Source organism: Buceros rhinoceros, unplaced genomic scaffold, assembly GCF_000710305.1.
Source record: "Buceros rhinoceros silvestris isolate BGI_N320 unplaced genomic scaffold, ASM71030v1 scaffold18283, whole genome shotgun sequence".
Taxonomy (NCBI): domain Eukaryota; kingdom Metazoa; phylum Chordata; class Aves; order Bucerotiformes; family Bucerotidae; genus Buceros; species Buceros rhinoceros.
The window spans coordinates 7839-21278 of record NW_010403219.1 but is presented as its reverse complement, the minus strand read 5'-3'; the positions used below and the strand labels follow the sequence as shown (position 1 = coordinate 21278).

At 39.5% G+C, this 13440-nt stretch overlaps 1 protein-coding gene across 1 annotated transcript in view; it reads right to left on the bottom strand.

Annotated features, from left to right (window-relative positions):
- Positions 1–13440, bottom strand: part of RNF13 (ring finger protein 13) — an 18934-nt gene that overhangs the window by 1999 nt on the left and 3495 nt on the right. Inside the window, exons 3-8 of the mRNA XM_010132932.1 lie at positions 11790–11915; positions 11491–11578; positions 9630–9720; positions 8216–8321; positions 5466–5559; positions 313–393 (exon numbers count right to left, since the gene is read on the bottom strand). Coding sequence (XP_010131234.1) covers positions 313–393; positions 5466–5559; positions 8216–8321; positions 9630–9720; positions 11491–11578; positions 11790–11915 — 586 coding nt within the window. The remainder of the gene's footprint in view (positions 1–312; positions 394–5465; positions 5560–8215; positions 8322–9629; positions 9721–11490; positions 11579–11789; positions 11916–13440) is intronic.

The window sequence follows — 13440 nt, the reverse complement described above, 5'->3', positions numbered from 1 at the left end:
GTGAAAGTCTGTTTTTAATGTAACAAGTAGCTCTGGAATGTGCTTCCCTCTTAAATACAGGCATTTAGGGGACCGCATCAAGCCCAGATTTTCTTTCATGTGTATATCCAGAGAAAACGCCAAGTGGGAACGCCAGCCTGTTTTGCTTTTAAATAGACAAAAAAGTTTACATACACTCTTCCCAACTTGTAGATACACTCGTGCTATTTGCAAAAAAAAATTTGTAAGTCAGTCAAACACATTCACTTTCAGACACGGTGTTTTAGAGAGCTGATTTAATACAAACACCAACCTAAAAATACAGCTGCTTACCATGAGAGCACGGAAGGATTCTGAGCTTGTCCCCATCCTCATACTCATCCAGGCAAATGGCACACACATCGTATTCATCTCCTGCAGCATATAACTGAGAATCAGTTTAAAAGATTCGCAAGAGACCCTTTCAGGCACACACATACATGTTCTGGTAGTTAGTGTCACGGGCTGAACACACGATTTCTCTTCCCTGTCCCTGCAAGGCGCAGATTCTTTGAAGCTAGCTAGCTGACTGCTGTACTACTCTCCTTGTTAGGACTACTGCTCATTCACTTTCCTTCAGGCGAACAGAAGTGTTTTAAACTGTGTGAAGTGCCAGCTCTGTAATAGTCTATCATTCATATTAGAAGTAACATAAAAGTATATAAAATACAAGGTTCACTTTACTATACAGGTATTGATAAGTTATTGAGAAAACTTAGGCAGAAAAATAGCAAAAATGGCAACTGGGTAAAAAAAAGCAGAATAATCATCAAGAATGACAGTCTAGTCACAGGAAAAAGTTCACATTATTTTGTAATTCAAACCTCACAAATAAGATATACATTACTAACAGTATCAACTTTATGTACGCTGACTGTTATGATACATTATATGAGCAAAATATAAATGCTTTCTAGAAGTCTATTTATTCCTGTTTCCTTTTTAATCGAGGTCTTTACAACACATTTCTTTCATCAATCTGAATGGCTCTTTCCAGTCTCCTGGAGGACACTGGTTCTCTCATGTCTGCAGTTATACCAGCAGCTTCTGTCCTGCCTGGTGATCAGCTCAGGCCCACCCAGCCGCTCGCTCACCCCCAACGTGGGATGGGTAAGAGAACTGGAAGGGTACAAGTATGAAGACTTGGGAGCTGAGAGAAAGGCAGATCAACAGGTAAAGCAAAAGCTGCATGCACAAGCGAAGCAAGGTAAGGATTCGTTAAACGCATTCAATTTTGTAAGCAGCTGTACTTTGTTACATGCCCTGTGAAGACTTGTTTGGTCGAGCCCTGAGAGGGACTTAACGGTGACAGGGACCCTGTCACCCTGTCACTGTTTGGATCCCTTGATATGACATCAGCTGAGTTGAGTACCTGCTCAGGTGCTCTCAAGGCTGGGAGAGTTCTGGCCATGTGCACAAAGCCAAAGTTTCTGAGTTCTTCTGACCATGAAGTGTTCTTTACATATCCGAACTACAGTGTGCCAGAAAAAGCCCCGTCTGCCCCAGCCTGCCACTGGGCTGGAAGCACCACGTGCCAGCAGACCGAACACAGAGCCCTCCTGTCACTTGACTAACTTATGCTTGGGTGAGGGACTGAAGAGTCTCAGGGTCACACGATCCAACGCAACCGGTACATCCCATCATAAGGGCAGTCATCTGCAGACACGTGATGCTGGGGCAGCTGCACCCTGGCTACACACTCAGTGACCAGAAAGTCACCAGTGACAGGCCTTCAGGAAAAAGATGACATGGCCCACCTGGCCTGAAGGACAGACACCCCAGGCATAGCTTATAATATCACGGGGAGGCTCAAGAACTGCCAGTGACACAAAGCAAGTTGTTCAGTGACAGAAAAGAGGCAAAGATATATTATTTTTCTGTTTATGTGTTCAGAATAACATCATTAATAAAGCACAAACGTTAAAAATGCAGGACTTAAAGTTCTAAATAGTAACTTGACCAGGATTTTTCATTAACTGTCTAAGAATATACTGCATTGAGAAAGACACTTTCTTTGCAGATGTAAAAAAAATTCACAGGATCATGACTGTCATGTTCTGCTAAAGTTTAAAGGACTTCAGTATTTCAAAAGTACCACATGCAAAAGAAACTCGCCATCTATCAGAGATAACGTCATAAGGAGCACACAGCAAGTGAAGGGTTGTCCATGGAGGTACCAGGTCATAGCTGGAAGGTCTACAGGACGCCTACTTGCATACAGTTCTTTCCCTGCCTTGTTTGAGAGGCTTGCTAGGCTTCCCCATGCGCCTCGGCTCCCTGAATAAGCAAAAGGAATGCAAACGAGCCCTCTCCTTCTACCAAAACACTGGTTACACTTGATTTCTCACATTTCATGATGGCCACAACAAAATTTCTACTGAATCTATCTTTTGCCTGTGCCTAACACTTCCTTTTTAAAAGGAAAGGGCAAAACCTTCTAACCTGCCTCCCTTTCAAAGGTATAAAACTAATAAAATATTTTAAATAGTACTCAATTACACAGCAGATACAAAACCAAGGCACATAAGATAGCCTTAGAAGGTGAGTTCTTCACACCATTAAGAGGACTTCTATTTGTGGGTGTAAATCAGATGCTAAAAATTATTCACACCTATGTAATAACAGACTGATCTCTAACACGGTAACTTCTGCGTTATTACAGATCACACTAAAACCAGCCAGCCAGCAGTCAGGGTACAATTAACAAAGACACCACAAATTGTTTAAATTACAGGTTTGCTAAAGGTAGTGTTCGACAGGTGAACAAGAAGGGAGGCAAGACAGCAGAGAGAAGTGAAAGAGCACATCTGCAACATGCTTCACTATCAGCAAAGACAAGTTAGAGGTTAGTACATGCGCATGAGTCACACTGCTTCATCACATTTTTTAAACCAGAAAGGCATTAAAAGGAAGGTAACGCATAAAAACCACAAACAAAAAACAAATTAAACAAAACCCCCCATAGTACTGATAGAGCACTGCAACATTAAATACTCAATTTCTGCAAAAGCACTGCAAAGTAGTAAATATTCTCAGTCCTACTTTACAGGGGTAAAAAAGGAAGTGGACATATATAATTATTTTATCTAGGCATGCAGTAAATCAGACTAGAGGTTGCAACTCGGGACCTCCCAGTTCATAGGTCACTCAGAAATCCATTATTAAACCCACACTCTCATCTGTTCCCCAAAAGATAAATTCCAGGGGCTTCTGTGGTCACACAAAGCCTGTGACATGTGGTTCATATTATTTTGTTAACATACATTATTCAACATGAAGGCAAAGCTGATGACTGCCACTAGAGAAAAAAAAAAAAAAAAAATCACACTGCTGTAATTTGTCATTCCCAAAAATATGTGCAGTGGACATGAGAACTGCTTATAAACAGAGTGTTCCTCATAGATACTGTACTGTAACAGGAGAAGACAGAGAGCAGAAGAGAGAAGAAAACCTCATGGGCAGGTAGGAAAAGTGAGAGATTAAATGGAGTCCGTCACTGCCAGACCTACATCACTGAAGTACAAGTTTTTGTCTAATGTAACACGGTGAAGATTGCAGCTACAGCTTTTTAGAACCACAACCTCCTCTTTCGCTGTGACACTCCTTTCCACTGTTTCTCTTAGCCAAACTATGTTTATAGTCAGCACATATTATCACCTTCAACATAGAAGCAAACACTCACCACTGGTCAGTGCCATCAAGGGCATCATACCATTTCTGTTTAAAGTACCACATCATTTACTTTGTCTTTAGTCTAATTACACTTCATAGGGAACCATTAAGAGAAAACAAAATTAATACTAGCTTTACTGGCTTAATTTTTTTAGAGTTAATTTTAAATCCATATCAATACATTATTATAGCAAGGTTTGGTCAACCTACAAAGGAAAACACTTTCCCCTCCCTCCCCCCCTTTATCTTTTCCTGTGAAGCTGACTAATATTTCCCAAACAATTCAAACCGAGCATCTGTTTTGCACAAAGGGACAGCAATGTCATTAATAATGCAGGTTGGGTTTACCAAGAGCAGAGAACAGTAAGCGGTTCTACCCCTGAATCCAGGCACATCCACTAACGTGGTCTCTGTGCTTCGACAAGTACATTCTCTATTGACACACATCCGCTGAAGCGATCAATTACTACGCTAGAGCTTTTTCCACATTTTCATCTCATACCCTGCAATAGCTTGCAAGAATGAACCATCACATGGAAAAACGGTAACTCATTTAAAAGACAAAATGGGTAAGTAGCAGATTTTTTTCTACTTTTAAGGAGCAGACAACAATAGAGAAGGTCTTACGGCAGCTTTTCTACTTCATTGAATAAAGTAACTTACTACAGCTCTATTTCTCATCTCGCCATTAGACCTTGCATAGCATTTATCACTACACAGAATCACAACAGCAAGTATTTCGGCAATAAATTTGATTTGTTCCTGCCCTCACAGAAGTATCATGACTGAATGAAAGGACCACTCCTCTGGAAAAGCAGATAAACTACCTCTGGTACAATTTTGTTTGTATAGTCTCTACAATGTCAGGCAACTTACGTGCCACTAGTATTTATCAGTTTCCAGACAAATTACCACAACCATGGAATGGTTTGGGTTGGAATTTTAAGCTCACCCTGTCCAACCTCTTACAGTGAGCAGGGACATCTGCAACTACAGCAGGTTGCCCAGAGCCCCAAGTTCCAACCTGAGCTGGAATGTCTCCAGGGATGGGGCATCCACCACCTTCTCTGGGCAACCTGGGCAAGCATCTCACGACCCTTGGTGTAAAACATTTCGCCTTTCTATCTACTCTAAATCTCCCTCTTAGTTTAAACCCCTTGTCCTGTCCCAACAGCCCCTGCTGAAAAGTCCCTCTCCATCTTTCTGACAGGCTCCTTCAGGTACTGAAAGGCCACACTGAAGTCTCCCCAGGCTTTCCTCTTCTCCAGCCTGAACAACCCCAACTCTTTCAGCCTGTCTGCACAGCAGAGGGGTTCCAGACCTCTGACCACTTCTGTGGCCTCCCCTCTGGTTCTGCTCCAGAGACTTCTGTGTGAGGACCCCTTCTGTGAGAGCTGGACACGGGACTCCAGGGGGGAATTCCAAATAACAGAAATAATGCATCTCAGTGACTGACTGCTGCGGTCTCTTGTTAATGAAAACAAAGACATTCTGTGGAATTTCTGTACTGATTTTGTGGTGTATTAAGCAGCATTTTAATTCTCAGTATGGTCAGCATACGGCATCTGCTCTGCTTCCATTAAAGAAATGTCACAGCTCCTCTATTTCAGTAACAACAGGGTCCAGTCAAACTTTTGATGTGCATTTTCATTCCAAATTACACTATTTCAAGTGTACCCAAAATTACCTCCAAAACTACAACCCTCCTCAATTTAGGAGGTTTTTCATACTAAAAAAAACATAGGGTCTGATTATTCAAAGAATGATCCACTTGCCTTTCTTAAATTTATGTACAGGAAGTTTCTTTAGCTGATCCTTCCTAAGCCGATTCCTTCTTGCCCTGTGTCTGTCTTGCACAAATTTTGTGATCTGGAAACAGACATAAGTAAGACAACATGAACAGTAAGTTTAAAACAATACAAGAACAATGAAAGTTCTGATTTATGAGTCTTTGCAGTAAGTTAGTCAAAAGGGACCCCCAACCGAAACAGAATCACCTCGTGTTGCCTGTTCAGTTTCTAATTCTAGCATCTGTCAAATTCTTTTTCTAATATGATGACAAACACAAACAGAAAAATGGCCTTAACCGAAGTATACACACCAACAAAACTTTGGAAATTTGCAGAGGTGGATAAAGTAAACACAGAGCATTAGTATTATAAACAGCATTAATATCTCCCACTTTAGGAATCCCTGAAAGGCACTGACATACTTCACAACATGATTTTTTAGAAGTATGAATGTATGTATATTATGGACAAATACTATTAGGATCATTTGAAACTAACTGGTTTTGGCAAAATAAAATCTATTCTTCTGCATCAAATCCGACTTTACTTTTTAAGCCTGTTTGGATCAAACTGTTCAGGCTCTTCACCCCAGCTAAACAATGAGCTGTATGCATGAACTGCAGTTTTTCTCCTGCAATTCAAACACTTAGTAACAATCAGAGTCTCACATTTGTTTCTTAGTTAAAAGCAAGATTTTCTGAAAGAAGCAGGGCCAAACCCATGAATGAACGGGGACCAAATCCAACCTGGAATCTCGCTGGGATCATGGTCACTGCACCAATCAACTGCCCGCTGCTCTAATCTATAAAGATCTCTGTTAAGGACTCTACACTCAAGGGAATCAACGTTTCCTCATTTAGTATTGTTGGCAACCTTACTCAGCGTGCCCTCAACTCCTGTGTCTGGGTCATTGATGAACACCGAAAAGATCTGCCTGTGAAGTTGAACCCTGATGAACACCATTAATAACCCCCTTTACTACAACACTTTGGCCAACTGTTCACCCATGGTCGTGCATGCCTGTCTAGCTTTAGGGTGGACACTTTGTCCAGAAGGATACTGTGAGTATCAAAAGCTTTGCTAAAAAAGGCCCCAAACCAAGCCAAGCCAACCCAAAACCCCACAACCACAGACATCCACTGCCTTCCCTTCCTTCACTGGCTGGGTAACCTTGTCAGCAAGGACTGACTGTTCCTTTGTGAACCCAGGCTAGCTTGGGCCGATGACTGCATTGTCTTGCAAATGCTTTTCAGTAACTCCCTAAATAACTTCTGCAACTAACTCAACATCATCTAAAACCAAAAGCAGCTGAACTGGTGAAAAACTCTGAAGCAAAATATGAAGAGATCTCTCAAGGGTAAAAACCATCTCTCTTACTTCTGAATTTCCACAGTGGTGGTCATGGTAAAAGTCAGGCTCACACTCATGATTACAGTTTTCATATGCACACCTTTCTTCACTAGTTTTCTCTTCAACAGTAGCCTTCTAAATCACTCTTTAAAGAAGAGGGTCCCTCACTATTCTTACTGCCTTTCTCTTCATTCCTTAATTAGTATCTTCCTGAAAAATGAGGGATCAGTGCTTCACACCACATTTAATAGGGTGCACAGCCAGTACTTACGATTTTCAAAATGATGTCACAGTCCCTTTCATAGCCACCTTCTTTTCTTCAACAACCAATATTTTGTTTACATTTTCAACATAGGTGCACTTCAAGCCGTTTATTAGTGAAGCTCAAGTTGGAATACTGATGGTCTCAGAACAACAGATGTTCACAGAATACTATCCCTGGCGACCGCTCCCCTTCAGAAATACCATCTCTCCTTACCTCAAACTGCTGACCTTCAGAGTACAATCCTACGACTATACATTTGCCTAATTAACCGAGGCAAAGTCCTCTGCAATCAAGGTTATCACCAGAAGGTCAGACAATGCATTGGTGAATTTTACATCGTCTCCAGTTGATCACCTCTGCTTTGACTTCAGTGAGCTGTTGCAATTTTGATAGTGCCAAATGTGCCCAGGATTGTCAATGAAACACATAAACTTGCAGTGCAAAAAACACTAACGCAGCAAGAAATATTTTAAGAAAATGCTATAGAACCCTTGATACATTATTATTTTACCTTTCGATAAAAATCAAGTAAATTGGTGAGAGACCATCACAGATCCCAGGAAATGGGGTGCTCATTAAGTACTCTAAAATAAGACATAGCTCAATTATTTTACCTGTTATAGGGACATATATCCAACTGAGAACCTCTAATGGTAATGTACGTGCTGTAAGGTGTCTGCTGTAACGGGTTCTGAGCTTGCTGACTGATTACTCTACCTGCAGTAACAAACCGGCAGACCTGCACTGTGGGACAGCGGTACTGATGTTTATCAAGCAGTACAAGTTTGGTAAGGTGGGACATAGTCTCAGCATATGAGAGCACAAGGACAGGCCATTCTTTATGGGATGAAGAAGAAATTGCTTGTGCAGAAGAGCAGCAGTGAGGATGATTCTTTGTGAGTAGATATATGCCAGGTAGAATGTCCTAAGGGCTCCTGACATCCCTTTGCCAAAATCTTGCACCTGTTTATTGTACTGAGATTTACAGGTAGGCGTGGCTCAGGTACATACGGTACACAAAGCTTTTGCTGTTCCTACTCTAGCCCTTCATTTAACATCAGTAAGCGACAGTTCTGTGATGATTTATTTGAAAGAAAAAATGTTAAGAGAAGAAACTTACCATAAATATGACAATGAGAATAAGACAGATCCCTACTATAATTAAGAAAGGGATTAAGTAGTACTCCAAAGGAAGACTGAACTCTGGTATTAACACAATATGGCCACTGTGGGGAGAAAAAAGATAACATTTTTAAACTAGGTTAAAATTTAATGAAGAATAAATACAATAAAAAACATTAAAAGGTTATCACTGGACACACTAAAGGAATACCTACCTGTGCACCGCAACATAGAAAACTCAGCTGATACCCACATAATGTAAACCAAATTAAAAGGATAAAACAATGTTTTTAGAACACTTCTGGAGTTAAAACTACTTGCTGACTTCAATCATAAGTAAGTCTAAAGCAATGAGGAAAACAACCCCATGAAAAAACGGCAGAATGAGAAAAATATAACACAACTATCCAAAGAAAAACCTGTGAAATTATTCTTATTTACTAAAGCATTTTGGGTTGTATGAAAAGTTTAGTTTCAAATCACGAACCATGGTAAAGCACAACCTTTGTCCTCTGGAGAGGCAATAAATTACTGTACAGTAACCAAAAATCTTCCTAGAGAATCTGATACGGCTGCTGGCAACTGGACATCTCAACACTAGTGTTTACTGACACCTAAGGAGGTAAAACCCCTTTATTATTCTGCTGGCACAAGCAGTCAAACACCCGAGAAAGTACAACATGTAGAAGTATTAGTAGCTCTATAACCTCTACTCAAGTGGAGTCACGCCTTAGTTCCATCAAGTTGTCTACTTAAGAATGACACAGTCTAGTTCTTTGATTAATTTAGTGAAATCAGAGACCTGGAGAAGCAAGATCATTAGACTAATAGGAAACACACCTCTTTCCCCATCCCATTCAAGGTATATTTTAACCATCTTGTTCTCACAGTGCTCTTATTTTAAAGGTTTTAAACTTAAATGCAGAACAGAAGCAGCACAAAACTATGCATCCCATTAGACTAACCTTAACGCATCCTGCAGATTCACCTAGAATAGGAAAACATCTGACTTCTACAACTATTAATAAAGGATGATCTACTTTTTTTTTTTAAGAACAGCATCTGACTTCAGTGGGAACTGACACAAATTTTAAAAAGGAACACTCTTAGACCTGAAATACACATACTCTCACCAACATTTCTGTGATTCCTAGGTTATTAGCTAAACTCACAGGTTTAATGCTATATGAAAGTGAAAGCATTAACATTTGATAAATATACGGTAATCCTCTTGCAAGAAAGCAGTTTATACTAATTTTCAAAATGCTTTCTGGCCATTGCTCTCAGGCACAAGATTTCACCTGGAATACCTATAGCCTCTGTCATCACAACATCCTGTTTTAAATCCATAAATACTAAAAGGAGGCAATGACAATATAAAGAATAATACAGCTGCATGTGAGGTCACTTACCCCTTTTCATAAGTAAATTCTTCTTTAAGAGAATTAGCTGATGTCTCACCAATAAAGACAGACGGAATGTCAATCTTCTTTAAAACCTCAACTATACACAGGAAAATAAAACTATTATTATGCTGACACTTTATGGTCACTCTTAAGACATAACACTTGAACACTACGGGACTACAACATGAAGATATTCTAGCATGACATATAGACTAATGCATATGCATGCTCTACCTTTATGTCATATAACAAGTGGTATTATTTTTCCTATGGAATGTCAAGGGACTATATTGCAGGTATAGAAATCAAAATTCTTACTGGGATATTTAAAATGAGCATACATCAAACATACTATGACAAAAAGAAGGCATCATCAGAATAAGTTTAACCAGAACATCATTCCTACTCAGACTTGATAAGAGTCACACAGCTTCATTGTTTTCCAGAATTTCTGGCAATTTACATGATTTTGTGATTTGATACTGTAAATTTTAACTTAACCTTTCCTTCCTCCTCCTCACCCTAAGCATAAATGAACACACTGGAAACAGCTGTGGCTAGAAAAGGTCACACAGAAAGAAAAGAACAAACCATTTCCACATCTTATTTCAGTCTCAAGAAACTGGACAGAACTGCCTCCCTCTTCCCTGCTCACTAGAGAAGGCAACAGTAGGCTCAGAAGACACACCACAAACGAAAAATTATTGAAAGATAAATCTCACATTCTAGAAAAATCTTCTCCCTTGGCTTCACTTTATGTGGTTTGCATCTCTGACTTGCATCTCACTTTAAAGTGTCAAAATATCTTGATTTTAGCCAGTATCAAAGCACTGAGGTTTCCCAACGCAAAAGCATCCATGGCTTTGTGTCACCTCACACTAATCAAGGCTGCACTTGTTGTGAACTTGTTCTACACTTTGACTTCTCAGTAAAATCTGAAAATAAGGTTCACATGGGTTGGGAATTCATGAAAATCACATGGCTTTCTGGGCTACTCAGCTGGCATTTAATTTGCTGAGAGTTCATCTTCCTATTTATTCAATGGAGTTTCCACTTGGAAAGACTTTTTTTGTTCTTATTTATGGTCTTGTTCCATATTGGGCAAGCTCAAAGACCGGACAAAATAAAGAAACACCACAAAGAAAGTTGTAACAGCACTATAGACAAAGAACACATACCATAAACCAAAGCTAACATTTTGACCAGATTACAAGATGCTCTGAACATATTCACTCCATGAGAGGTTAAAATCGGAACACCTAGCAACAGACTCAATCAGAAAATCACGCACTGGTCTCTAACCATTCTTTTTTAAGTTGAAAAACTGAAAATGTGTATGTAATATGTATTCATACAAAATTAGAATCCATCTGTCCAAAAACCAGAAAAATGTACTCAACAGCGCAACAACAAAACAGAACTGCTAACATATACTAAAAAGTCAGTCTCATTGCCTACCATAAGAGGTTATTTTTCCTATATTTCTACTTAATCAATAACACATCAGCTATTTTCCACATCAGTCATATAAATCTATCGCATAAATATAACCATTTAACCCAGCTGAACTAAAATTTAAAGGAAAAACAAAAGAAACCCTTGGAGAACGTACAAACAATACATGAGCATACACGTGTGTTCTTGTATGAACACCTCCCGTTTCAGAAAGATAAAAGCAGGAGGCTTTCTGGTTGCGGTGAGTTTGTTGCTGTTGGTGGTGGTTTTGATGTTTTGTGAGGGGTTTTTGTACTGTTTTTCGTTTGGTTTAAGTGAGAGTTCATCATAATACTTCATACTGATTTTAACGCTGTACACTCCAGTGGGTGAAATGATTTTCAAACAGGAGAGAAGTGATACCTGTACTTACTGTTGTTGGATCCCATGCTTATGAGGTCATCAGAATCGACATTGTGAACTATAGCTGCCTTGTATCCAGCTCTCTGTGCATTTAAAACCTGTAAGCCATATGAAATACCTATTGGATGATAGTGTTTGCATAAAGTCACACATAAATACAGCTACAAGATTCAGCTGGCACAGGGTTACTGAGTAAACAGTGGCATTCACACAATCACAAGCAGATTTTTCTGAAGCACCTGTAAATTCTTTAAGTAATTCTTAATTAAGACCTTGACAGAGAGAGGGGAAAAATTAAAATAATCTTACCTTGGTATCAAAGTTGCACTCAAGCCTTCGAATCAACACAATAAAAGCACTGGAAGAGTTATCTTTCAGTGGAGGTGGAGCTATAGGCTCACAAGCATTCTCTGGTTTTGAATTTATTAGAAACCCCTAGAAAACAGGAACAGAAATAGGAACCAACATGAACTTAGTACTTGGCAACTGAAAGGGGAAAACAAAAAGTCAGGCATGTGAAACCAACACTGAACCAGTAGACAGAACAGCTAGCTTACTACAGTAAGCAAAGACTGTACATCAAACCTGCCACAAAGGTGAAAGACCTACAGAAGGAACATCAAATCTTGAAGCAACCTTTGGATTGTTTTTAGGCGACTCGGTACTCCACCACTCAAAATGCTTGGAGCAGAAACTCTCCTAGCCTTCTGCTTTAGCATCTGCTGAAAAATTCCAGAGCTCCTCTCGGAGGAAGCACGCTCACCTGAATGCACTGTCACTAGTCCCTCTCCAGTGTTGTGGCGTGAGGGCTGATTGCTCTCCTGAGCTCACTACTAGGAACGCTCTGTAAACACTGCTGGTGAGCAAACACACAAGGCAACTGCCAGAGAACACCACACACCCCACACAATACCACCTGTCCTAGCTCTAAGACAGCAGACCTTTCCCTCTTCCTTCACTAGGATATGCTTGCTTCCTTGGTCAAGTCTCTACATCACCTGACAAGGAGCATCTTTATGAGATTAGTTAGTTAATAATTAGCTTTATGTTAATTAGATTCCCTTCTGTCAGTCTCTTCACAAGAGATTTTTATTACCAAGATAAAGAAAAATACCCCTCCAGGTGCACAGGCTGGTTTTGTCTACCCTTCATTTGAAATACCCCTCTTCAGAAAAACTACTTTCTTGGTAAGGTTTGTGCAGTAAGGTCACAGTGTGATAAAGCTTCTGGATGCTAATGTAACGCAGTACTACTTGACATAAAAATAACCCTATAAGACTCACACTTGTTCAAATCAGTTTTAAAGCTAGAGCAAATCTTCATACAGATAAAGAGTGGTAAATTGCCAGAACATAAGTCATTTGTTTTATGCCAATAGAGATCACAAGTCTGCACTGCTGTGGGCTCAAGAAATTACTGCTACAGTTCTAGATATATGCTTGAGAGCTTTAAACTCTCAGTTATCACTGACCTCTTTAGATATCTAAAGAGTCATCACCTGTGTGGAAATAATTATATGTAAGAATATTATTAATATATAATTACGGATAAACACATATAAACTGTCAGTTATATATAAAAAACTTAGAGATATTTTATATATTTAAACTGTCCATTTACATGTACTTTTTATTTATAATCTTACATTTTATCCACAAATATATAATTATTCATAAAGTTTAACCTACAACACAGAGAAGCAATTTTGAGGAATAGATTTTTGTAACAGTATCCCTTTTGGCAGAGAAACTGCACTAGCAATCTGTTCTTTGCCAAGTAGTGGTGACAGGCACGCCACCACACAGTCTATAACAATTAAAACCAATATGCACTGAGAACTCTACGCTGATTTGCTGACAGACAAGTTTAGGTCCCTAGGGTTCCCCCAATTCATATAGCAAATGCTATTTATGTGGCATAGTTTCACACAAAGCATTTACTCTTAACTAGAGTAGCATGC